Consider the following 27,388-nt stretch of genomic DNA (forward strand, 5'->3'; position numbering starts at 1 on the left):
TTCAGTTTCAAGTTTATTGTATACATTTCCTACAGTGTTATGGTTTTATTAAACAATATGAATTGGCATAACGCTCACTATTCAAATATTTCTTAGCTCGAATCTCCAATTCTTTAGGCAGTTTTGATAATTGATTGCACCATGTCAACATTATGGAATAAAATTAATAAATAATTCTGCAATGCCTTTGAACATATCTGGGCAAAGTAGACCTATCTTGTTTGTGCGTGTGTAATAGGTTATGTTTAATGTAGTCTGCTTGACAACCAACATAAGAAAAGAGTTTCATGTAAAAATATATCACTACTTAAAACAATATATTTTGGCCTGCTACACAATTAGGTAATACATTCCTATGGAAAAACATTGTTCTTATCAACATTGTATTTATTATAGTATACATCAGAATAAATACAACATGGATACCAGGTTTAGTAGAATCATAGCAAAAATACAGTAACAAGGATTAAGTATAGGCCTATATCAAAATAGCCTGTTATTTCGTTAAGAGCGTGCAAGACTGGTATACAAGTTTATCAACGGTGTGAACTCTTGTCTGTTTACAGAGTAGATCTTAGTTTCCATCAGCTAATATAGGGATCAATGTCAGCCTGCGGTATTACATTCTCAGTAGCAGTCTTGTTGTGTTCATACAAAAGAAAAGGAAACAAAATGGCAGCATAGGGCTTATATATGATCAATACATGTGGAATAAGGAGTTATCAAACAACAAAACCTGACATGTAACCTAGTCATTTACTGTTTCTTTTTTTACTGTGTAAGTAAAAGTGTCCTGCCATTGTTCATATGGTAGCCTTTGGAGTCTACAAAACACAATAGATATGATGTTGAAAGATACAAAATCAAAAGAAATTAGTACAGAATTTGATTTCAAATCAAAATGTGCTTAACATGTTCCGCTTATATTCTTATTGTACAGTATTGTACAGTTTCTGTCTGTTAATAATGGTCTATTAATGTCTTAAATTATACATGGAATTGCATAGCTACAGAGACTAACTATAGGGCAGCTTGTACTGTATAATAATATATCTGTGAGATGAACCTTGTATTTCATAAACCTAGCTAGTGGTATTAATATTGCTAAGTATTCAATGGTAATATTCCGTTTGTCTACTTAACTTGTGCTCAGGACTATTGGTGAGGTGTCTGTGTGGTGTCTGTGCTTATGATCCATTAACATTCAAAAATATTTCGCTATTTTCAGCAAAAGGCACAAGGGTACAGGAGGGAATGGGAGAAGAGAGAAGCTGGTCAACTATTTTATGAAAAACAAGGATTCAACATAATGAGATTTTTTCCCCTATATTCTCCTGTCTCCTGGTTGTCATGAGGACATCACACCAACAGTAGGATGGGGAATACTACTATGCGCCCACATCAAAGGAGAAGGACACACTGCCTAGGAAGCGATCGGTAGGCGAATCATTGATGATGCCCTTGCCATTGAGTTTGCATTTTACAACGATGTGGGTGTCGTACTGCAGCCCATTGAAGCGCACGGCCACCACCGGCGCTGTGTAGTTCACCTGGGAGAAGGGATATGGGACAAAAGCAACTTGAGTGGCTATCGTCACTATGATCATGCATATAATCTAGATCATGAGAGCAGCAGCGGAAATCATGCTGCTGAAAATCCTCACTTACGTGTCTCAGCTTCCCATAGAACGGGTAGTACATCAGGTTGAAAATGCTCTTGGGGAAGAACTGAAGTTCTCCCAAGCTTTCTGGCACTCCTTTCTGAAAGAGTGAGAGGTCACAGTGAGTCGTGTTTTTGTGACTAACACCATGTCCCATAAGCGGTTATGATATTCAGTCACGGAGAGATCTTTTACAGCCCCGGTTATGGTTGAGATGTTTGGAAGGGAAGAATGCTGTCGGTTACTGTACCTTGACTCCACAGGTCACGTTCACTGGAGTGCCTTGACCAGGTAAATAGCCAAGAATCTACCGGACGAGAGCAATAAAAGGGACCCTTGTATTGTTATATCATCATTTTTGTTGAGAAACAATGTTGCAAAACGATGCATATCTATCATTCCCAGTGGCTGTCTTCAGTTTTCTTCAGAGACTTTTCACCAGTCATGACATCAGGTCTCATCCACATAATGTTGGGTTGAACGCATCCATTCTAACCTCCAGCTGAGACCAGCTGTATATGGTATCTTGTTCAACTTTACCAAGTCAGGATTTATTAACATTTCATTTAAAAAATGTGTCTAATCATCTACCTAGCAATACGATTCATTTTGGATATCCCCGCCAGGTTTCACTCTAGTCTTTTCCAAATGGGGACAATACCACTTTAGGCTACAGTATATAATGGTAACAATGACATTGACTAGTCACAGAATTGCTGTAATCACATTACAATAACGTTCTCATCTGCTCCTCACTATGGCCACAAGATGTCACTGAAATGTCTGCATCTATCTCAGATTACCTCAATGGCATCTTCCTCCATTTCATCGATAAACTCCACTTTACGACTATAACAAATAACACTACCTCTTAGCAATCGCTGATTATATATGCAGCTATAGGATGAAGTTCGTGTTACTTGACTGATGCTATAGAGTGATAGCCTGAGCTCAGATCTGTTTGGACTGTCGTTCCCAACTCCTATGATCGTGCCAACCATGTTTGGCATGACAAGGACCACAAGAGGTGTTCTCTCAGCACAAACAGATCTAAGACCACGCTAACAGAGGGGGCCCTCCATAGCATGACAATGACCACAGGAGGTGTTCTCTCAGCACAAACAGATCCACAACCAGGCTAACAGAGGGGCCCTCCATGGGGGAGATCTCATCAAATCTGAGCTGTGTCTTACCCGGTTCATTCGGAGAAGAATGCAGGGTTTCCCCTGGGAGAAGCCAAAGTGGGGGTCCTGGAGCCCTGAGCACTCGCCCAGCCAGGACCTCTTGAACTGGCACGACTTCCTCTCTGCGCTCTCCTCCTGATCGTCCTGCATGAAGTACGCATCCTGCGGACACTGGATGTTCCTCTGCTCTTGTAGGGCATCATTGTACGCTGAAAGAGAGACATGAAACAATTATTTTTCGTTTTTTAATGGGGGTTTAGTGGTTAGTACTGAAACACGGAAATTGAGAATGTTAAAAAACAAGGGACATGAGGGGGGAGGGGGGAGGGGGGGTCCCATAAATAAACCGATTGCTCCGCCGGGCCTCTGATTCAGGCAGTCTGACAAAAGCGGACCGCTGAAGAACGGAAAAAAAGGAGCAGAACTCAATGGATACGCTCTGCCCACAAAGAGGCTTTCCCTTCCCAGCATGCTGTTCTCCCAGTGGCAGTTGGGACAGGGGACAAAGGTAGGGAAGGTAAGGGGGAGAGGATTAACTAACTGTGTGCCTGCTCTGCTTCAATGTTATACACCCAACATGTCCCCAACATTTGAATCCCATCGAACCCAGCAATAATAAACATTATCTTCAGCTAACTTTCAGACCACAGACCGCAAGTTACTATTCAAGTTTGGCAAAATGCCAACTATTGCACCATGTTTGGTATCTGACTCACATCTTAGCTGTTCCTCCATTAGCTTTGCATACTTCTTCCAAGACTTGCGGTCGGAGGCGTTGAAGGCGATTTCATAGTGCCCATCCAGTTGTGGGGACATCGTCATACCTGCCAAAGGAAACCCATAGACAGTCAACTGTGCTTACGTTCAGATAGAATGGACAGATAGAGGGATGGAGGATGGATAGAGGGATAGAATGAGAGAGAAATAGGGAGTGGGGGGTTAGAATTCATATTTACCTGGTGGCATCACCCTGTCGTTGTGGGTTGGGTGGTAGGGGCTGATGGACAGCATGAGGCACCACATACAGGCACCAAACATGGCCGCCAGGAAGGCATACAGTGCAGTGTAAAAGAGGATGATCAGAACTAGAAGGTGGTCAGATATAGAGAATGAATTACATTCACGGTCACTGTCATTCAGTTTAATGGAGATCATTAGAAGAACGGCAAGGGTAATAGTTGTGGTTATGGCTATCAGTGTGCATCAGAATGGAAATTCTTTGATTTGAGTTGGGGAAAATAATGAAGTATAAAGAATCTCCAGTTATTATGTTGGAATTTGGAACTGTCTGGGCTGTCTAGACACTTCTACTGTCTTTGCTCAGGATGCTCACCAATGTGACAAAAGTGTTGCCTCTCCACGTCTGTAAATGGAAATCACTCCAATCAGTTTGTACTTTGTTACGAAACTCATTTGTTAATTAACTAACAAACTCATTCAAATGACCTGAACTGTGTGAAAAAGGAAACCTTGAGAACTACCATTGTTCTCCCCGAATTACAATTAACAGTCCATTAGCAACTAATCAAACCCAAATGTGCCCTAAATTTAAATGGCTTTTGCTGCGCAGGCAATTTCACAGGAGGCTGGTTGCAGCCAGCTTTGCGTCCCCTGAGCCCACAAAGGCCTTTCTGTTTGAGCTCAGTGAGAATTCTCCCAGCTGTCCTTTCACTCAGGAACACAGTGAACCTCCGGTTGCCATCATAGTGACGGTCTTTTGCAGCCATAGAGCCGCGGCCAGCTCCAAGGAGCCACGATCACCCCACTCTGGTATTGTGTCCCCCTCTCACACTCCTCTCACACAGGACACACATCACCGACTTCAAACTCAGTCCCCCCTCCTTTCTTGCCAGGAGGCACATGGGGCCCCATTCCTTCACAAGTGTGCACACATTGCTTTCTTAAGCAATCGCTTCCTGTCTTGAGCCTGGCCTCTTGTCTTCTTCAGTACTGGGCACGATGAGGGAAAAAAACTCTCATTTTCAGACAAGGAAGGAGGAACATGCTCTTGCTTGCGTCATTTTCTCAAATCTTGGCCCGTTGGACCGGTCTCGTATGTTAGTGCTCTCGTATGGTAGTGCATTGGTTAGGCTTCAGGGAGTTCAAACCCAAACGAGTCACATAGTAACGAGGCTGTCAGATCGCATAGCAACCAGGCTGTCGGATAAAGAGCCCTGCTCCATCATCACCGCCTCAACAAACTCTAGGTAACAGCCTCTGTCAATAAAGTTTGTCTGGCGGACTGCGCAAAACTGGCAATGAAATTTGACAACTTTTTCTGTCTACAGAAAAAAATCTTGCTTGTCTACTCTTTACGTGTTTGCCTGCGACCGTGGGGCCACAAGCACGCTAGGGTCAAATGCGGAGGTCACGGGGGCTTTGTGAAAAAGGCAGTGGAAAGCTGGGTGAGGGGTATAAGGAATGTGATTCCTGGCCAGCGTGTGACTCAGAACACCGCACTCCTACCGGGAAGCCGTCCCCAGGCAGCCTTGTTTTTGTCCGCATCGGGACAGAGTCGTCTGTGCACCTATGTAAACATTGAGCTTGGACACACACACACTCGCAGTACAGTGAGCAGGGCCGAGGGACTGGGGAGACACGTTTCTTTCTACCCCCCCCCCCCCTCCCCCCATCCCACCCACTGCCCCAGCGCACCCCAACCATCATCCAAAAACAATAAGCCACGAAACCAGCACTTTTGCCTTTAACCATTGGCAATTAAAATTGTAATGATTACAAATGAGAGAGAAGTTAATGGATTTTTATAGAAATTAAGAACCAATGTGTCATCAGGCCTGTTGCAGCTTTGAACACAGAATTTGTTTTCTTGTGGATGATATATTTTGCATGATATGATTTGCATGGGCAACCGCAGTTACTACCGCTACTACTGAGCACTTCTGCAAACTGAGCACTTCTACTTACACCAGCTATGCCCAGTGCGGCCCATGAACTCTCTGGTCTCAGCGTTCCATAGATATGTCTTCACATCGAACGCTTTCTCGTGGAGCGTCCTCTTGGGTTTTGGCTTCGGCTTCCACTTCTCGAAGTTCAGGTCTTCCTGCTCCAGAGGTTGATGTTCTATCAACTCCTCCTGCACCTCTTCCAAGGCCTCTGCCACCGCGTGCTTGCCAGGCGCCACCTCGGCAGACTGGCACAGGGAAAAATGAGACGGGAAAAGGAAGGTAAGAATCTTCCCAATCTGACTTTGCCTTCCCACGATGTTAACAATCACTATCTATTTGTTCCAACTCATTACAGAAAGACATATTTTGATTATTATAATCAGCCATGTTTTTTTAGGTTAACCGCCATGTTTATTATTTAGATAAATGCTATTATTCCCTTTGTATCAAGTATTTACATTTTTTTTAAAACTGTATGGCATCCACTATAGCAACACTACTCCGCGATGGTCCTGTCTCATCCTGTTCCATCATGTCCCGCCATGTTCTGCTAAATTGACATTCACCGTGACCCCAGTGGCCCTCTTTGGGAGATCTCTCCTCCTCAAGGCTGACCTTCCTGCTTGGAGAAACAGCTGCAGCCAAGCTGGAGGGTCACGGCGACAGCCAGATGTTATACACTGATTCTCAGCATCGAGAGGCCCCAGAAAGATCCCCAGCGTTCAGTGGAACCCCCTGGGGTTTTTAGAATGTCACTTCCTTAATGAAGTGGAGTTTTGTTTTTAAGAACTCTCTATTCTATTGTATCCTATTATATTATATTCAGACAGAAATGGGAATTTAATGAATTATTAATTCAATTCATGAGGAATGGTACCCCAAACCTCTTGTGACATGCACTTGTAGACAGTAGAATGAGTCCCAGAAATCAATTTGTTTTCATGTCATCCTCTGTATTCTAAAGCAGACTTACTGGATTTGGTGAGTAGTTTCCATGGTGCTCTTCCTCAGCCCCTCCCGCAGTACAATTGGGCTCCATAATTCTTCACAGGGGAGAAAGGTACTTGTTAAACCAATCACATCTACTAGCGTCCCCAAGGAATTAAAGGGACACATCCTAACATCCTTAGAAAGTTATGGAAATCCATTGCAGTTTTTTAAGTTTGAGGACCAAACATTGAGAAACTATTTAAAACATTTTTGGGGCTCAACTCCTGGGTCTGATTTCCCCAAAATATTAAAAACTTATCTTTACATACCTGAAGTTTTCTTTTGCAGGGAAAGTTCTGTGATTGTCTTGAATCCCTCTTGACCCTAAGTAGAACGAATTCTAAATTGGTCAAAAAGTAATTTTTGATTTCATTAGAAAGTTTAACGCAAACAACGGGAGCTGGGCACAGAGAATCTCCTCTCAACTAGGCGAGCATCATAGAATGAATGAGTGCACACTGAAAAGAGGAAAACTGGTGGGGGGGGGGGGGGGGGGGGGTCAAGGGCTTTTTTTTTATCGGAGAAGAACTTTTGGCAACAGTGCATGGGCCGATGCACCGTATTCTGCACACGCACACCAGAGCACCATTGTCTATTGAACTGAGCCGAGGCTCAGGCAAAGCCGCAGCACACCAAAAATATTTTTTCTGTCATTCCCAACATGCTACCGTCAGTCACCATCGTGCACAAATCTGGATTAACTGGGGTTTTATCACTAATTTTGAATCTATGTTGGTGCTTTTTTAAATGGCCATTGTTTGCTGAAGGCTAGGGGAAATGGCATGCAACTGGAACATTTCAATAGTATATTGATGATCGTGCATTAAGTATCTGCATCTCACTCTGAAAGTACAGACCCAATGTGTGCAACCGCCCATCACCGACTGATCACCATAAACGTCGTTCTGCGAAGTTCAAATATATCTCATCATCAAGGGCTATCTATCTGCACGCCAGTCACGTCCCGATCTGCTCGCCCATGGACTTGCTGTTTTTTTTTGTTTCGTTTTTGATATTGTTTTACATGAAAGGAGGCATGTCGTCATGGAAAAACATATTTTATTTACCATTGTGCTCATTTTTTCCCCTTATTTGTGAAGGGACATTTTCTCGCACGCACCAAAATAGTTATTTTAACACTTTGCTTATAAATCCAATGTAGATAGTCATTTGAACACTGCTTCTTAATCAAATGGTTTGCTTGTTAGGCCCACTGAAGGGTGATATATTTGTTATAGGCCTAGATAGTTATTTTAACACTTTTCTTATTAATCAAATGTAGATAGTTATTTTAATACTGCTCATTAATCAAATGGTTTACTTGTTAGGCCTACTGAAGGGTGATATATTTGTTATAGGCCTAGATAGTTATTTTAACACTTTTCTTATTAATCAAATGTAGATAGTTATTTTAATACTGCTCATTAATCAAATGGTTTACTTGTTAGGCCCACTGAAGGGTGATATATTTGTTATAGGCCTAGATAGTTATTTTAACACTTTTCTTATTAATCAAATGTAGATAGTTATTTTAATACTGCTTATTAATCAAATGGTTTACTTGTTAGGCCTACTGAAGGGTGATATATGTGTTATAGGCCTAGATCTTGTTACACATTATAACGTTAGCCTATATCATTTTTGCTTTACTTATATTTTATCATGTATCTATTATGTACCCTGGTATTGGTCAATTAGCCTAGTTACATTATCACGGCTTAGCTTTTTTATGTGAGGTGGTCAGGTGAAAGGCCAGGTAGATGCCCTAAACAAACCATAGGCTAATTGAATTAAAATCATTGTAAAATATTATTATATATATTTTAAATAAATCAATTGCGTCCACCTTGACTGTCCAACCAGCATAATGTCTGCCTCTGTGCCACACGCCACGCAACATCGTATGATTAGGTTTGTAATTAATCATGGGTAGTAGGTCTATTAGCGCAGATCACAATGAAAGGGAACACTTTGAGGACATCTGAAATAAGTAGGCTAATAGATTACTATGTAAAACCCTGCAGTTTATAGGAGTTGATGGCAACTATTTTCAGTTTTGACATGGGGTGGCGCTCGAACATCTCAAATTGTCAATTTTAGTCCACTCTTGCGTAAAACGAGCCTCTTGTCAGCTAATATGTATGTCGTCCTGTATGATCAAAATAACTGTTACAACTAGGCTACTGTATTATAACAATAATGAAAACGAATTAAAAAAGCAGAAACGAAATATGTCTAATTATTTGGGATTTAAAAAACTAGGCTAAAACGAGTGTTTGCCTTTTTCAGATGTAGTCTATATGAAAATGTTCCCATGATGATTTTAGGACTGATTTAAATGTACTTTTGTCTTGAGTTGGACTGTCTGGTATGATTGGTATCAACCAATGGTTGCGTGCTACGTTTCGATGATGTCATCGACTGACAGATTGGTATAACATATGAATCAAATCAAATTTTATTTGTCACATACACATGGTTAGCAGATGTTAATGCGAGTGTAGCGAAATGCTTGTGTGGTTAGCTGATGCTTAAAAACCTTATCCAGGCGTTGTAAGATCTGGCATGTTTCGGCAACGCCTGGGCAGAGGACGAGACCTGTCACTGAAGCGTAACTCATGTTCCAAACTGTGCACCTATTGATGCTCCGCTGTTCACGAAAGATGAAGAGAGTGGATATGTCAATATTTGTTAACGTAAAAGCGACAACAACCGTAACGGTGCGGGGACGTCTGCTTTAGAGAATGCTACTGCAATCAAATATCACGCCTGTATTAGTTCATAGCAGTGAACAAGTAGGCCTATTTGTTCTGCTTGTCAGGTATCTAGTGTTTATCCTTGAATCATAATTCTGGGCCTATATCCAGCTCCTTCGTTTGATTAGAAAATGCCTCTCGTACAGAATCAACAACCCGGAATTCTGACTGAAACTCCTATAGGTATGTGTGTGCAAGATCAACTGCGTGGTTGCAGCAAAAACAATATAGGCTACTTGGTAACGTCGAAGCATATGTTGTGCGGTTATCTGGGTGGGCGACAGCAACATTTTTGTCTGTAGCCTATTGACTGCTGTAAGCTACATTGAACTGTCAGACTGTTTATCTTTGTGTGGTGTTGTCAACATTCTAAAAGGAAGGTACAATTTGACGACGTGGTCATATTGACAGGATAAATTATTTAGATAGGATGTAATACTGACTATGTGGGAATAAAATGTGTTTGACACGAGTAGAGCTGTACATTATTCAAATATTGGAAAGCGCTAGTTTACATTAGCTAAGTAATTGATGTGCTTCTTGCTCGCAACCAGCAACGTTATAAACCCAGGGTCGTTACAATATAATGTAGCCAATAAGTGTTTGTGATTCTGTTTTTACTACCTTTTTTTTACTACATTCACACACGTTACGGTTACATTGTATTTATATTTCTTACAAAGTAGCTCCATGAGATGTTATAATCATTAATTAATTACATTGTAGGCCTAATAACACCTGATTCTACATCAGATAATTATTGAAATCATGAAAATCACCAATAGACCTATTGATTCAAATGAAGAATCTAACAAAGACGGGTATTTTCAAAAGGTAGACTACCATGCATCATCACATGCGCTGATGTTAGCGGTGGTGCGCGCTAATAGCGTTTCAATCGGTGACGTCACTCGCCCTGAGCCATTGAAGTAATTGTTCCCTTAGTCTGCAAGGGCCGCGACTTTTGTTGCGCGATGGGTAACGATGCTTCCTGGGTGTCAGTTGTCGATGTGTGCAGAGGATCCCTGGTTCAAGCCCAGGTAGGGGGAGGAGAGGGACGGAAGCTATACTGTTACACTGAGTGTACAAAACATTATAAACACCTGCTCTTTCCACTATTTTTTTTATTTTTATTTATTTCACCTTTATTTAACCAGGTAGGCCACTTGAGAACAAGTTCTCATTTACAACTGCGACCTGGCCAAGATAAAGCAAAGAGCAACAACACAGAGTTACACATGGAATAAACAAACATACAGCCAATAACACAATAGAAAAGTCTATATACAGTGTGTGCAAATGAGGTAAGATAAGGAAGGTAAGGCAATAAATAGGCCATAGTGGCAAAATGATTACAATTTAGCAATTAAACACTGGAGTGATAGATGAATGTGCAAGTAGAGATACAAAGGAGCAAAAAAATAAAACACAATGGGGATGAGGTATCAAGGATCGGTAGGATAGTCCGTTTTACGAGGGTATGTTTGGCAGCATGAGTGAAGTTGCAAAATAGGAAGCCAATTCTAGATTTAATTTTGGATTGGAGATGCTTTTTTTTGTGTTTTTTTGTTGTTGAATTTTTACCCCTTTTTCGTGGTATCCAATTGTTAGTAGCTACTATCTTGTCTCATCGCTACAACTCCCGTACGGGCTCGGGAGAGGCGAAGGTTGAAAGTAATGCATCCTCCAATACACAACCCAACCAAGCCACACTGCTTCTTAACACAGCACGCATCCAACCCGGAAGCCAGCCGCACCAGTGTGTCGGAGCAAACACCGTGCACCTGGCAACCTTGGTTAGCGTGCACTGCGCCCGGCGCGCCACAAGAGTCGCTGGTGTGCGATGAGACAAGGATATCCCTACCGGCCAAGCCCTCCCTAACCCGGACGACGCTAGGCCAATTGTGCATTGCCCCACGGACCTCCCGGTCGCGGTCGTTTACGACAGAGCCTGGGCACAAACCCAGAGTCTCTGGTGGCACAGCTGGCGCTGCAGTACAGCACCCTTAACCACTGCGCCACCCGGGAGGCCGGATTGGAGATGCTTAATGTGAGTCTGGAAGGAGAGTTTACAGTCTAACCAGACACCTAGGTATTTGTAGTTGTCCACATATTCTAAGTCAGAACCGTCCAGAGTAGTGATGCTGGACAGGCAGGCAGGTGGGGGCAGCGATCGATTTGAAGAGCATGCATTTAGTTTTACTTGCATTTAAGAGACGTTGGAGGCCACGGAAGGAGTGTTGTATGGCATTGAAGCTCGTCTGGAGGTTAGTTAACACAGTGTCCAAAGAAGGGCCAGAAGTTTACAGAATGGTGTCGTCTGCGTAGAGGTGGATCAGAGAATCACCAGTAGCAAGAGCGACATCATTGATGTATACAGAGAAAAGAGTCGGCCCGAGAATTTAACCCTGTGGCACCTCCATAGAGACAGCCAGAGGTCCGGACAACAGGCCCTCCGATTTGACACACCTAACCCTGTCTGAGAAAGAGTTGGTGAACCAGCAGAGGCAGTTATTCAGTTATGATATCGTTTAGGAACTTGAGCATGGCTGAGGTGCACCCATGACCAGCTCAGAAACTAAAACAGGAAACGCCCGTGCTCAGGTCTGTTCAACGCTGGTCCGACCAATCTGATTCCACGCTTCAAGATTGCTTCGATCACGTGGACTGGGATATGTTCCGGATAGCGTCGGACAATAACATTGATGTATACACTGATTCGGTGAGCGAGTTTATTAGCAAATGCATCGGTGATGTGGTACCCACGGTGAATATTAAAACCTTCCCCAACCAGAAACCTTGGATTGATGGCAGCATTCACGCAAAACTGAAAGCGTGAACCACTGGTTTTAATCATGGCAAAGCGACCGGAAACATGACCGAATACAAAACAGTGTAGCTATTCCCTCCGCAAGGCAATCAATCAAGCTAAGCATCAGTATAGAGACAAAGTAGAGTCGCGATTCAACGGCTCAGACACTAAAGGTATGTGGCAGGGTCTACAGCCAATCACGGACTACAAAAACAAAACCAGCCTCGTCGCGATCACCGAGGTCTTGCTCCCAGACCAACTAAACAACTTCTTTGCTCGCTTTGAGGACAATACAGTGCCACTGAAATGGCCGCTACCAAAACCTGCGGGCTCTCCTTCACCGCAGCCAACGTGAGTAAAGATTTTAAATGTGTTAACCCTCGCAAGGCTGCCAGCTCAGACGGCATCCCTAGCCACGTCCTCAGAGCATGCGCAGACCAGCTGGCTGGTGTGTTTACGGACATATTCAATCAATCCCTATCCCAGTCTGCTGTTCCCACATGCGTCAAGAGGGCCATCATTGTTCCTGTTCCCAAGAAAGCTAAGGTAACTGAGCTAAACGACTATCGCCCTGTAGCACTCACTTCCGTCATCATGAAGTGCTTTGAGAGACTAGTCAAGGATCATATCACCTCCACCCTACCTGACACCCAAGACCCACTCCAATTTGCTTACCGCCCCAATAGGTCTGCAGACGACGCAATCGCAATCACACTGCACACTGCCCTAACCCATCTGGACAAGAGGAATACCGATGTAAGAATGCTGTTCATCGATTACAGCTCAGCATTCAACACCATAGTACCCTCCAAACTCGTCATTAAGCTCGAGACCCTGGGTCTCTACCCTGCCCTGTGCAACTGGTTCCTGGACTTTCTGGTGGGCCGCCCCCAGGTGGTGAGGGTAGGAAACAACATCTCCTCCCCGATCCTCAACACTGGGGCCCCACAAAGGTGCGTTCTCAGCCCTCTCCTGTACTCCCTGTTCACCGATGACTGCGTGGCCATGCACGCCTCCAACTCATTCATCAAGTTTGCAGACGACACTACAGTGGTAAGCTTGATTACCAACAACGATGAGACGGCCTACAGGGAGAAGGTGAGGGCCCTCGGAGTGTGCTGTCAGAAAAATAACCTCACACTCAACGTCAACAAAACAAAGGAGATGATCGTGGACTTCAAGAAACAGCAGAGGGAGCACCCCCCTATCCACATCGCGTGACAGTAGTGGAGAAGATGGAAAGTTTTAAGTTCCTCGGCGTACACATCACAGACAAACTGAAATGGTCCACCCACACAGACAGCGTAGTGAAAAAGGAGCAATAGCGCCTCTTCAACCTCAGGAGGCTGAATAAATTTGGCTTGTAACCAAAACACTCACAAACTTTTACAGATGCACAATCGAGAGCATCCTGTCGGGCTGTATCACCGCCTGATACGGCAACTGCTCCACCCACAACCGTAAGGCCAGAGGGTGGTGAGGTCTGCACAACGCATCACCGGGGGCAAACTACCACTGCCTGTTCACCCCGCTATCATCCAGAAGGCGATGTCAGTACAGGTGCATCAAAGCAGGGACCGAGAGACTGAAAAACAGCTTCTATCTCAAGGCCATCAGACTGTTAAACAGCCATCACTAACATTGAGTGGTTGCTGCCAACATCTCTAGCCACTTTAATAATTGGATGTAATAAATGTATCACTAGTCACTTAAACAATGCCACTTTATATAATGTTTACATACCCTACATTACTCATCTCATATGTATATATTGTACTCTATACCGTCTACTGCATCTTGCCTATGCCGTTCGGCCATCGTTCATCCAAATATTTATATGTACATATTCTTATTCATTCCTTTACACTTGTTTGTATAAGGTAGTTGTTATGAAATTGTTAGCTGACTTGTTAGATATTACTGCACGGTCGGAACTAGAAGCACAAGCATTTCGCTACACTCGCATTAACATCTGCTAACCATGTGTATGTGACCAATAAAATTTGATTTGATTTGAAACAAAGGCTGTTGAGTCTGCCGATAAGTGGTGATTGACAAAGTATAAAGCCTTGGCCAGGTCGATGAATACAGCTGCACAGTATTGTCTCTAATCGATGGTGGTTATGATATCGTTTAGGACTTTAAGCATGGCTGAGGTGCACCCATGACCAGCTCGGAAACCAGATTGCATAGCGGAGAAGATACAGTGGGATTCGAAATGGTCGGTGATCTGTTTGTTAACTTGGCTTTCGAAGACCTTAGAAAGACAGGGTAGGATAGATATAGGTCTGTAGCAGTTTGGGTCTAGAGTGTCACCCCCTTTGAAGAGGTGGATGACCGCAGCAGCTTTCCAATCTTTGGAAATCTCAGACGATGCGAAAGAGAGGTTGAACAGGCTAGTAATAGGGGTTGCAACAATTTCGGCAGATCATTTTAGAAAGAGAGGGTCCAGATTGTCTAGCCCGGCTGATTTGTAGGGGTCCAGATTTTGCAGCTCTTTCAGAACATCAGCTGTCTGGATTTGGGTAAAGGAGAAATGGTGGGGGCTTTGGCGGGTTGCTGTGGAGGGTGCCGGGCAGGTGACCGGGGTAGGGGTAGCCATGTGGAAAGCATGGCCAGCTGTAGAGAAATGCTTATTTAAATTCGCAATTATGGTGGATTTATCGGTGGTGACAGTGTTTCCTAGCCTCAGAGCAGTGGGCAGCTGGGAGGAGGTGCTCTTATTCTCCATGGACTTTACAGTGTCCCAGTGTCCCGTTTTTGAGTTAGTACTACAGGATTCAAATTTATGTTTGAAAAAGCTTGCCTTAGCTTTTCTAATTGCCTGTGTATATTTGTTAACTTCCCTGAAGAGTTGCATATCACGGGGGCTATTTGATGCTAATGCAGAACGCCACAGGATGTTTTTGTGCTGGTTAATGGCAGAGAGGTCTGGAGTGAACCAAGGGCTATATCTATTCCTAGTTCAACATTTTTTTAGAGGGGCATGCTTATTTAAGATGGTGAGGAAAGCACTTTTAAAGAATAGCCAGGCATCATCTACTGACGGGATGAGGTCAATGTCATTCCAGGATACCCCGGCCAGGTCGATTAGAAAGGCCTGCTCGCAGAAGTGTTTCAGGGAGCGTTTGACAGTGATGAGGGCATCAAGCTTAGTTTGTAGGATGGCCGGGGTGTTAAGCATGTCCCAGTTTAGGTCACCTAGTAGCACGAGCTCAGAAGATAGATGGGGGCAATCAATTCACATATGGTATCGAGGGCACAGCTGGGGGCAGAGGGAGGTCTATAGCAAGCGGCAACAGTGAGAGACTTGTTTCTGGAAAGGGGAATTTTTAGAAGTAGAAGCTCAAATTGTTTGGGTACAGACCTGGATAGTAATACATAACTCTGCAGGCTATCTTTGCAGTAGATTGCAACACCGCCCCCTTTGGCAGTTCTATCTTGGCGGAAAACGTTATAGTTAGCAATGGAGATTTCAGGGTTTTCGGTGGTTCTCCTAAGCCAGGATTCAGACATGGCTAAGACATCTGGGTTGGCAGAGTGTGCTAAAGCAGTGAGTAAAACAAACTTAGGGAGTGGCTTCTGATGTTAACATGCATGAAACCAAGGCTTTTACGTTTACAGAAGTCAGCAAATGAGAGCACCTGGGGGTGGGAGTGGAGCTAGGCACTGCAGGACCTGGATTAACCTCCACATCACCAGAGGAACAGAGGAGAAGTAGGATAAGGGTACGGCTAAAGACTATACGAACTGGCCGTCTAGCACGTTCAGAACAGAGAGTAAAAGGAGCAGGTTTCTGGGCACGATAGCATAGATTAAAGGCATAGTGAACATACAAAGGTAAGGTAGGATGTGAGTACATTGGAGGTAAACCTAGGCATTGAGTAATGAAGAGAGAGATATAGTCTCTAGAGATGTTTAAACCAGGTGATGTCATCGCATATGTAGGAGGTGGAACAACATGGTTTGTTAAGGTATATTGAGCAGGGCTAGAAGCTCTACAGTGAAATAAGACAGTAATCACTAACCAGGACAGTAATGGACACGGCATATTAATATTAGAGAGAGGCATGCGTAGCCAAGTGAACATATGGGTCCAGTGAGTGGTTGGGCTGGCTGGGGACACGGCGATTCAGACAGTTAGCAGACCGATGCTAACAAGCTAACAGTTAGTAGGCCGGGGCTAAGCAAGCTAGCAGCTAGTAGACCGGGGCAAGCTAGCAGTTAGCAGGCCGGGTTAGCAAGTAAGCAGTTACAGACCGGGCAGGTAAGCTAGCAGTTAGCAGGCCGGCAGCTAGCAGTTAGTAGACCGGGGCAAACTAGCAGTTAGCAGGCCGGGTTAGCAAGCAGTTAGCAGATGCTAGCAGTTAGCAGACCGGATTAGCATGCAACAGTTAGCAAGGGCTAGCAGTTAGCAGACCGGGAAGGCAAGCTAGCAGTTAGCAGACCGAGTTAGCAAGCAAGCAGATAGCAGGGGCTAGAAAGTTAGCCTTTGGGGGACGTCACGGTGGGGGTAAGTCTGTTTTTTCCTCTTCGTGCGGTAACGTCGATAGACCAGTCGTGGAATTAGTAGGGTTCCAAGTAGCTCTAGGTAGCTAGCAGGCCTAGCTGGTTAGCATAATGGGCCTTCAGCGGGCGTCGCGCCTGAGGGGCCTGTTGAGGTCCTTGGGCAGATTATGTCGGTATTCCAGTCGTAGGGGATCTGCGGGGTTCCATGCCCAGTACCGGCTGTATAAGGGGTCCGGATATTGAAGCCCATGAGTATACTTCGGTGGTAGCACAGGAGCCCTGGCCGGGCTAGCTTCAAGCTAATTGGTGCTTGCTCTGGGATGGAAACGTTCGCCAGGAGTAGTCATCCGGGATTGCGGTTAGCTAGTTGTGAAGATCCAGATGAAAATGTTCAGTTTGCGGTAGGAATCCAGGGATAAAAACAACAGGTCCGTTATGCTCTGGTTAGAGTCACGTTGTTCGAACTGACGAGAGCTTTCCGAGCTGAAGGTTAGCTGATGACCGCTGGCAATGGTTTGCTGACTGATAGTTAGCTGTAGTTAGCTGGCTAGCTTCAGTTGAGGGATTCCAGATCCGAAGTAAATATAAATACTTTAGGAAATAAAAGCAGATCCACGCCACATTGGGTGAGGCGGGTTGCAGGGGAGTATTTAGATGTTTTGAATATTTTTTTCACATGTCTGAAAACCACGTGTTTTTTCACAGGTTTTTTTGTTTGATTTCTGGATGATTTAATATGAAGTTGTCAAGCCTGTTACTTTATTTGGCACTTAATTTAGTATTTTTTTTATTTAACGTTTACATTTTAGTCATTTAGCAGACACTTATCTAGAGCGACTAAAGAGTAGTGAGTGTATACATCTTCAAACTTTTTTTTTCTTCCACACGGGTCCCCCATTGGAATCAAACTCACAACCCTGGCGTTGCAAGCGCCATGCTCTACCAACTGAGGCACACGGGACCATAACCTCTTGAGATGTCTTTATGACAGAATGTTAAAATGAGGTGACAAAAATATTTATTACATTTTTTTAAGGTACACTACTCAAAAGGCACTTAATTGGTGGAACGACCCAGCTAACCAAAACACACTCCTGTTGATATTACCCTATCCATTGAAGAGGAGTGCGTAACACAGGGATACTACAGTCAAAATATATTTAAGTACTTTGTCTACTAGTCTACTGTTCATACAATTCAACTAAAATGTTTCATGGCAGGAGTTAAGTTTTCAGGAACACTTTCAGTAGCAAAAACTGATCTGTTAAATTACCTGTATATTGAATGGATATAGGAGTATATTGTCTAACGCTGTGCATGTCTTCCAGGATCATTCAAACAGAGGAAACAGAAGTCCATCATGGTCACTGTGATGTTGCTCATTGTGTCTGTGCTCATCCTTGTCTTTGGACTGGCAGCCACCACCAGGACACAGAACATTACCGTCGGTGGCTACTACCCAGGAGTCCTTGTAAGTAGCAGTCTAACATCTTACTGTCTTAGAGACATGTCATACCTCAATGAAAAGAGGGTAACACCACGAATGCATTATGATGCAGTTATAATGCATCGCAAGACTTGTCATGAGTATATGACCCTCTTGCAATGTCTTATAATCATCTCGATCCTGAGTACATACCAGCCATTTTGAGTCAGTTGAAATGTTGATACTTAGAGAGACATAACTTGTTATAAGTTTGATTATTATAATACATTATAAAGATTCACACATGCTTATACATTCATACATGCTTATATGTTATTATAATAACAAGTTAGAAACAAGACATTTCTTCACATGAAAAATTCAGTTATTATTTACTATTCTATTCTACTCTAAAGCGTGTTATACCTGCAGACGTCAGGTAAAGTGCTACCGAAAGGGTATTCCATACAATCAAGGGTAATATCCTCTGGCTGATGTAAGCTGTGTTTGACCTCATTTTCAGTGCTAATTAATGATGGTCTCCCAGAGGGAGGATTTTTCCCCATATTCATTATTTAGCATTGTTGTCATTAGAGGCTAAAATACAGTGCCTTGCGAAAGTATTCGGCCCCCTTGAACTTTGCGACCTTTTGCCACATTTCAGGCTTCAAACATAAAGATATAAAACTGTATTTTTTTGTGAAGAATCAACAACAAGTGGGACACAATCATGAAGTGGAACGACATTTATTGGATATTTCAAACTTTTTTAACAAATCAAAAACTGAAAAATTGGGCGTGCAAAATTATTCAGCCCCCTTAAGTTAATACTTTGTAGCGCCACCTTTTGCTGTGATTACAGCTGTAAGTCGCTTGGGGTATGTCTCTATCAGTTTTGCACATCGAGAGACTGACATTTTTTCCCATTCCTCCTTGCAAAACAGCTCGAGCTCAGTGAGGTTGGATGGAGAGCATTTGTGAACATCAGTTTTCAGTTCTTCACACAGATTCTCGATTGGATTCAGGTCTGGACTTTGACTTGGCCATTCTAACACCTGGATATGTTTATTTTTGAACCATTCCATTGTAGATTTTGCTTTATGTTTTGGATCATTGTCTTGTTGGAAGACAAATCTCCGTCCCAGTCTCAGGTCTTTTGCAGACTCCATCAGGTTTTCTTCCAGAATGGTCCTGTATTTGGCTCCATCCATCTTCCCATCAATTTGAACCATCTTCCCTGTCCCTGCTGAAGAAAAGCAGGCCCAAACCATGATGCTGCCACCACCATGTTTGACAGTGGGGATGGTGTGTTCAGCTGTGTTGCTTTTACGCCAAACATAACGTTTTGCATTGTTGCCAAAAAGTTCAATTTTGGTTTCAGAGCACCTTCTTCCACATGTTTGGTGTGTCTCCCAGGTGGCTTGTGGCAAACTTTAAACGACACTTTTTATGGATATCTTTAAGAAATGGCTTTCTTCTTGCCGCTCTTCCATAAAGGCCAGATTTGTGCAATATACAACTGATTGTTGTCCTATGGACAGAGTCTCCCACCTCAGCTGTAGATCTCTGCAGTTCATCCAGAGTGATCATGGGCCTCTTGGCTGCATCTCTGATCAGTCTTCTCCTTGTATGAGCTGAAAGTTTAGAGGGACGGCCAGGTCTTGGTAGATTTGCAGTGGTCTGATACTCCTTCCATTTCAATAGTATCGCTTGCACAGTGCTCCTTGGGATGTTTAAAGCTTGGGAAATCTTTTTGTATCCAAATCCGGCTTTAAACTTCTTCACAACAGTATCTCGGACCTGCCTGGTGTGTTCCTTGTTCTTCATGATGCTCTCTGCGCTTTTGACGGACCTCTGAGACTATCACAGTGCAGGTGCATTTATACGGAGACTTGATTACACACAGGTGGATTGTATTTATCATCATTAGTCATTTAGGTCAACATTGGATCATTCAGAGATCCTCACTGAACTTCTGGAGAGAGTTTGCTGCACTGAAAGTAAAGGGGCTGAATAATTTTGCACGCCCAATTTTTCAGTTTTTGATTTGTTAAAAAAGTTTGAAATATACAATAAATTTCTTTCCACTTCATGATTGTGTCCCACTTGTTGTTGATTCTTCACAAAAAAATACACTTTTATATCTTTATGTTTGAAGCCTGAAATGTGGCAAAAGGTCGCAAAGTTCAAGGGGGCCGAATACTTTCGCAAGGCACTGTATATGTGATCACCTATAAAGTGGCTTCAGAGACCCCATCTATATGCGATGAGTAATGTAGGGTATGTAAACATTATATAAAGTGGAATTGTTTAAGTGACTAGTGATACATTTATTACATCCAATTATTAATTATTAAAGTGGCTAGAGATTCGAGTCAGTATGTTGGCAGCAGCCACTCAATGTTAGTGATGGCTGTTTAACAGTCTGATGGCCTTGAGATAGAAGCTGTTTTTCAGTCTCTCGGTCCCAGCTTTGATGCATCTGTACTGACCTCGCCTTCTGGATGATAGCGGGGTGAACAGGCAGTGGCTCGGGTGGATGTTGTCCTTGATGATCTTTTTGGCCTTCCTGTGACATCGGCTGGTGTAGGTGTCTTGGAGGGCATGTAGTTTGCCCCCAGTGATGCGTTGTGCAGACCTCACTACCCTCTGGAGAGCCTTGCGGTTGTGTGCGGAGCAGTTGTCGTACCTGGCGGTGATACAGCCTTACAGGATGCTCTCGATTGTGCATCTGTAAAAGTTTGTGAGTGTTTTTGGTGACGAGACAAATTTCTTCAGCCTCCTGAGGTTGAAGAGGCGCTGTTGCGCCTTCTTCCCCATGCTGTCTGTGTGGTTGGACCATTTCAGTTTGTCCGTGATGTGTACGCCGAGGAACTTAAAACTTTCCACCTTCTCCACTACTGTCCTGTCGATGTGGATAGGGGGGTGCTCCCTCTGCTGTTTCCAGAAGTCCTTGCTTTCCTTGAAGTAATCACAGATCTGAATTGGTTGGATTTAGAGTTGCACATTTTGGGGAATATTCAGAGGTGGAAACTTTCTTTGGGAATATATGGGAATTAACGTAAATATATGCAAATGAATATGAATGCAATTTAAAATTGTCACGACTTCCTTCGAAGTCGGTCCCTCTCCTTGTTCGGGCGACGTTCGGCGGTCGACGTCACCGGTCTTCTAGCCATCGCCGATCCACCTTTCATTTCCCATTTGTTTTGTCTTGTCTTCCCACACACCTGGTTTCATTCCATCAATTACATGTTGTGTATTTAACCCTCTGTTCCCCCCATGTCCTTGTCCGGTATTGTTTATTGTAAGTGCTCGTGCACATTATGTCTGGTGTGCGTCGGGTTTTGTACCCATTTATTGATTGTTATGTTTTTATGTTTTTATGAATAAACTGCACCGTTGCTCTCCTGCGTCTGACTTCTCTGCCGCCAGTATGCACCCCTTACAAAAATGTAGATGTTTTTTGCATTGGATATATTTACCATATCATATGGAGACAGAAACATAAACCTTTTACCTCATCATAAGTAGACATAATTACAAATGATTAAATCCTTCCAATAGATATATATAAAATAAAAATGTTACGAATTGAACTTTAATTAAATGAGTTGACTCTTCATGGGATGATTTATTTTGAATGATCCCCAATGATCCATTGCATCTCCCAAAAATGTTTTCAATATACATCTGTAAAATTATAGTCTAGAAACTAAAGCTTTCATTGTCTTCCTCTCAGGCTTCCATGTCTACTCCCTGGACCTCCTCAATGTCCACCTCTTGAACATCTTCACTGAACATCTTCACTGTCAGGCTTCATCTTCACTGTCATTTTCCAACCTTGTTGAGGATGGCTCGTCAGGCTCAAAAAGCCTCAAATTTGCCCAGATGGCCACCAATTTTCCAACCCTTGTATTGGTCAGTCTGTTGCGTGCTTTGGTGTGTGTGTTCCCAAACAAGGACCAGTTGCGCTCTGAGGCGGCTGATGTTGGTTAGATTTGGAGGAGGATGGAGGCAACGGGGGAAAGAGCCTCAGATCCACAAAGTCCCTTCCACCAGGTGGCTGATCAGATATGTTGGCATCTCCATCCCAAAGCCCTTGCTTGGAAGTGTACTTCGCCAGACTGCCAAGAACCTTGCCCTCATCCAGGCCAAGGTGGAGAGACACGGTAGTAATGACACCATAGGCCTTGTTGTTCTCTGCACCAGACAGGATGCTCTTGTACGCTGCAGAGTGTATTGGCTTCAGGCAGAGGTCTTCACGCATTTTGATGTATTTCAGAACTGCAGTTTCCTCTGCTTGGAACAACAGTGAAGTGGGCAGGGCAGTACGGATTTCTTCTCTTACATCTGAAAGCGGAGTCTGAACATCAGACAGAATGGCATTGTCTCCCTCAATCCATCAATGGCTACCTCTATAGATTTCAGGCTGCTTACCACTCTCTTCCAAAATACATCATCCAGGAGGATCCTCTTGATGGGGCTGTCCATATCGGCAGACTGTGATGTGGACATTTCTTGGAGAGACTCCTTCCCCTCCAGGAGACTGTCAAACATGATGATAACACCATCCCCACGGATGTTGCTGGGCAGATTCAATGTGGTGCTCTTATTCTTCTCACTTTGCTTGGTGAGGTAGATTGCCGCTATAACTTGATTGCCCTTCACATACCTAACCGTTTCCTTGTAGAGTGTATCCATTGTTTGTATCCATTGACACTTCAGGCTGAGGAGTAAGTTTCACATCCACATTACATGTGCTACACTTAGGTCAAGGAAACATTTCTACAGAATTTGAACTTGGTCATTTTCTATCACAATAATTGGGGTTGATTATTTCCGGGGAAAAGTCATTTGGGTGAACTAAATAGAAGGACCATTTCCTGATCCTGAATGAGTCAACAGAAGTGAAGTGTTGTGTTCTATTTGCTGTTGGTCTTTATTACCATTCAAATTCATTTCCCATTTAGTCTGGTTCGACTGGTGACCTAACAACATTGTGCTCTTTTTTCAGCTGGGCCTAGGGTCCTTTCTCGGAATCATCGGAGCCCATTTGATAGAAAATAAGAGGCAGATGGTAAGAGTATTTATATTACGCCTGCGCTTCCATATTTGTTTCTATGCCACACCTCTATAGCTCTCTGCAGACAAACACCGCCAATAACCCAATTCAATTTGTCAAGCTACAATCACTTGGCATTGATAGGCTACGCCCAAATTGTGGTCTTCATGTGGCATGGGCACAGAAACACTGCTACCTTCTTTAGCAGAATGTCTCAGTTGGCTCACAGGGATTTTAGCATGGCTGTCAGAACATGTATCTTAGGGCTTCTTGCGAGATGCAGCCAGAAATAAACATGGGTAAGAGGAGGGGGACAGATGTCCACGCAGAAATGTATGGACGGAACTGCAGATGAGAGCCGTGGGGTGTTGCCAGGGGCGTAGCTACTAGCCCCCTAGCTCCCGAAATGAAGAATGAGTGTGTAGCTTGTCAGCCTTTACACACAAAAACTGGACGAGGAGCAAATAGCTAACAGTAGACAACAAACATCCAACGCACCATCATGTAAAATAAATAAATGTACAGCATTAGATGCAGAACAACAAACACAATGATTTATTCATGGAATGTTCATGGAATATTTCCCTTGATTTGACTTTGCTATGGAAGATAATAAGACAATGGTCTGAGTGGATAACACTTTGCTTCTCTCGTCACTCTTTGTGTGTCTTCCAGCTGGTGGTGTCCATTATGTTCATCAGTTTCGGAGTGGTGGCTGCCTTCTGCTGTGCCATTGTGGACGGGGTGTTTGCAGCAAGACGCATTGTGAGTACCAGTAACAAACACAGCGAGTAAGCCTAGTTCTAAGCAGCAATCATACAGAAGACAGATGCACAGATACCATGCAGTCATATGGAATGTCACTGTTTCAGTGTTATTACATAGTAACCACACCAATAACTGATTTAATATAGAATCTGACCATTGCCACTTGATGACATCATTGTTTTGTACATTTTCAATTTTCCATGAGAAATGATTATTTTACATACAGGTTACTTACGCATAGATTATGATACAAGTTCATTTGCATCTTGTGTTGTTGGAGTGTATTCTGCTGGTGTGGTTGATGCTGTTCAAATCAAATCAAAGTTTATTTGTCACGTGCGCCGAATACAACCGGTGTAGACCTTACAGGGAAATACTTACTTACAGGCTCTAACCAATAGTGCAAAAAAGGTGTTAGGTGAACAATGTGTAAGTAAAGAAATAAAACAACAGTAAAAAGACAGGCTATATACAGTAGCGAGGCTACATACAGACAATCATTAGTCAGGATGATTGAGGTAGTATGTACATGTAGATATGGTTAAAGTGACTATGCATATATGATGAACAGAGAGTAGCAGTAGCGTAAAAGAGGGGTTGGTGGGTGCAGATAAACAATGCAGATAGCCCGGTTAGCCAATTCTGAGGGAGCACTGGTTGGTCGGCCCAGTTGAGGTAGTATGTACATGAATGTATAGTTGAAGTGACTATACATATATGATAAACAGAGAGTAGCGGCAGCGTAAAAATAGGGGTTGGGGGGGGCACACAATGCAAATAGTCCAGGTAGCCATATGATTACCTTATTGCTTGGGGGTAAAAACTGTTGAGAAGCCTTTTTGTCCTAGACTTGGCACTCCGGTACCGCTTGCCATGCGGTAGTAGAGAGAACAGTCTATGACTGGGGTGGCTGGGGTCTTTGACCATTTTTAGAGCCTTCCTCTGACACCGCTTGGTGTAGAGGTCCTGGATGGCAGGCAGCTTAGCCCCAGTGATGTACTGGGCCGTACGCACTACCCTCTGTAGTGCCTTGCGGTCAGAGGCCGAGCAATTGCCGTACCAGGCAGTGATGCAACCAGTCAGGATGATCTCGATGTTGCAGCTGTAGAACCTTTTGAGAATCTCAGGACCCATGACAAATCTTTTTAGTTTCCTGAGGGGAATAGGCTTTGTCGTGCCCTCTTCACGACTGTCTTGGTGTGTTTGGACCATTCTAGTTTGTTGTTGATGTGGACACCGAGGAACTTGAAGCTCTCAACCTGCTCCACTACAGCCCCGTCGATGAGAATGGGTGTCACACCCTGACCATAGTTTGCTTTGTATGTTTCTATATTTTGTTTGGTCAGGGTGTGATCTGAGTGGGCATTCTATGTTGGATGTCTTGTTTGTCTGTTTCTGTGTTTGGGCCTGATATGGTTCTCAATCAGAGGCAGGTGTTAGTCATTGTCTCTGATTGGGAGCCATATTTAGGTAGCCTGTTTGGTGTTGGGTTTTGTGGGTGATTGTTCCTGTCTTTGTGTTTGTTACACCAGATAGGGCTGTTTTAGTTTTTTTCACGTTTTCTTGTTTTTTGTATATTGTTCTATTTTCATCTTTATTAAAGATGTATCACAATAACCATGCTGCGTTTTGGTCCACCTCTCCTTCAACTGAAGAATCCAGTTACAATGGGGGTGTGCTCGGTCCTCCTTTTCCTGTAGTCCACCACCATCTCCTTAGTCTTGGTTACGTTGAGGGATAGGTTGTTATTCTGTCACCACATGGCCAGGTCTCTGACCTCCTCCCTATAGGCTGTCTCGTCGTTGTCAGTGATCAGGCCTACCACTGTTGTGTCGTCTGCAAACTTAATGATGGTGTTGGAGTCGTGCCTGGCCATGCAGTCGTGGGTGAACAGGGATTACAGGAGGGGACTGAGCACGCACCCCTGGGGAGCTCCAGTGTTGAGGATCAGCGTGGCAGATGTGTTGCTACCTACCCTCACCACCTGGGGGCAGCCCGTCAGGAAGTCCAGGATCCAGTTGCAGAGGGAGGTGTTTAGTCCCAGGATCCTTAGCTTAGTGATGGTACTTAGTGATGGTACTATGGTGTTGACCGCTGAGCTGTAGTCAATGAATAGCATTTTCACATAAGTGTTCCTTTTGTCCAGGTGGGAAAGGGTAGTGTGGAGTGTAATAGAGATTGCATCATATGTGGATCTGTTTGGGCGGTATGCAAATTGCAGTGGGTCTTGGGTCTACTGCTGTTGTTTCTTTACTGATGTGTAAAACCTAATCAGTAGGATAAAATGTGGATATGATGACTTTGTGTTGCGCCCCAGGACCTTAGACCCTACTACGCCGGTCGCTGTGATTTCCACGCCAATTCCAAACCCTCTGTTGATTATGAAGATGTGAGTGCACACCTTATCTCACCATTTTGGTTGAAAGGTTGCCTTAAAGTTGTTTAAATGTTGCCTTAGAGTTGAAAATCCATCAGTTTCACATAATATAGAGCATGACCCATATGCATTACCATGTCATAACAGTGACTATCTGTGTTAAATCTAGGTTCACTGCCAGACAGCATCCCGGGCTACCTGTAACTTACGTGTGAAATCCAATACCTGTTACTGCTGTGACCTCTACAACTGTGGCAAGTGAGTTTGCTAAGCCTCCTTCGCAAATTCCTATCATTAGAGGATTGTTTTGATTATTTTTCTGCCTGAGGGGCAGCTAAACTCAGCTCAATTTTGTTTGATTATTTACTTGTTTGCCTCAAATGTATACACTTGTTGTTTTAGTGTCTTTTTAGTAGCTTTAAGGTCAGCACTGCTTATATTTCAGAGAACACCCTCTTTTGGGACATGCGAATAAAGATGTTTTGAAAAAGTTGAGGAAAACGTCCATGATTTGGAAATAGGTCCCTTTCTTTTAGCCCCTTGTGAAACATTATTGTTGGTGTGGTTGATTTTAAGAGTAGCTGTGTATAAGTCTTCCTGCTTGGAATCCACCATGGGAATGATTGGATGCCCTGCCCTCACTCCTACATGAAGACCAATCCTCATACCCGTTTCCCCCAACTCTCTCTCTCTAGTAGCTGTAGCTACAGTAGTTCCCCCTTTCCAACTTGATTTGAAACTGTCATCCGTTTTACAACCAAAGGTGCACTTGTGTTCATTTCTATGTTGTTGATTTGGGATTTATGCTTGCCTGTCATTTGTCACAATGAATGTCGTAGGCATTACACATTTCTCTTTAGCCTTGCATCTCAATAAGGTGGTTCTTACTTCTGTCTGTCTTTACTCTTTCTCCTCCCTGATCTCGTCCACCCAC

At 43.6% G+C, this 27,388-nt stretch overlaps 2 protein-coding genes across 2 annotated transcripts in view; one reads left to right on the forward strand and one right to left on the reverse strand.

Moving 5' to 3' along the window:
- On the reverse strand, positions 1 to 7,161 carry LOC139391231 (protein ATP1B4-like). The gene is made up of 9 exons (XM_071138868.1): positions 7,011 to 7,161; positions 6,725 to 6,794; positions 5,771 to 5,996; positions 3,802 to 3,930; positions 3,562 to 3,669; positions 2,855 to 3,054; positions 1,912 to 1,968; positions 1,669 to 1,761; positions 1 to 1,550 (listed from the first exon to the last, which is right to left on the reverse strand). Exons 2-9 carry the CDS (start codon positions 6,788 to 6,790, stop codon positions 1,389 to 1,391), a joined length of 1,041 nt encoding a protein of 346 aa, XP_070994969.1. The 5' UTR covers positions 6,791 to 6,794; positions 7,011 to 7,161; the 3' UTR covers positions 1 to 1,388.
- Positions 6,012 to 27,388, forward strand: part of LOC139391232 (transmembrane protein 255A-like) — a 23,075-nt gene continuing 1,698 nt past the window's right edge. The window contains exons 1-7 of the mRNA XM_071138869.1: positions 6,012 to 6,030; positions 18,147 to 18,289; positions 23,262 to 23,324; positions 23,985 to 24,074; positions 26,395 to 26,466; positions 26,624 to 26,712; positions 26,900 to 26,971. Coding sequence (XP_070994970.1) covers positions 6,012 to 6,030; positions 18,147 to 18,289; positions 23,262 to 23,324; positions 23,985 to 24,074; positions 26,395 to 26,466; positions 26,624 to 26,712; positions 26,900 to 26,971 — 548 coding nt within the window. The remainder of the gene's footprint in view (positions 6,031 to 18,146; positions 18,290 to 23,261; positions 23,325 to 23,984; positions 24,075 to 26,394; positions 26,467 to 26,623; positions 26,713 to 26,899; positions 26,972 to 27,388) is intronic.

This window comes from Oncorhynchus clarkii, chromosome 31 (assembly GCF_045791955.1).
Source record: "Oncorhynchus clarkii lewisi isolate Uvic-CL-2024 chromosome 31, UVic_Ocla_1.0, whole genome shotgun sequence".
Taxonomy (NCBI): domain Eukaryota; kingdom Metazoa; phylum Chordata; class Actinopteri; order Salmoniformes; family Salmonidae; genus Oncorhynchus; species Oncorhynchus clarkii.

Bases quoted from the DNA above. Each gene is read 5' to 3' on its own strand.
- LOC139391231 (XM_071138868.1), bottom strand. From the start codon at position 6,790: ATGGAGCCCAATTGTACTGCGGGAGGGGCTGAGGAAGAGCACCATGGA. The intron at 1,762-1,911 runs GTACAGTAACCG...TCACTCTTTCAG, and splicing joins ACGTGACCTGTGGAGTCAAG to AAAGGAGTGCCAGAAAGCTT. The intron at 1,551-1,668 runs GTAAGTGAGGAT...CCCTTCTCCCAG, and splicing joins TCTATGGGAAGCTGAGACAC to GTGAACTACACAGCGCCGGT.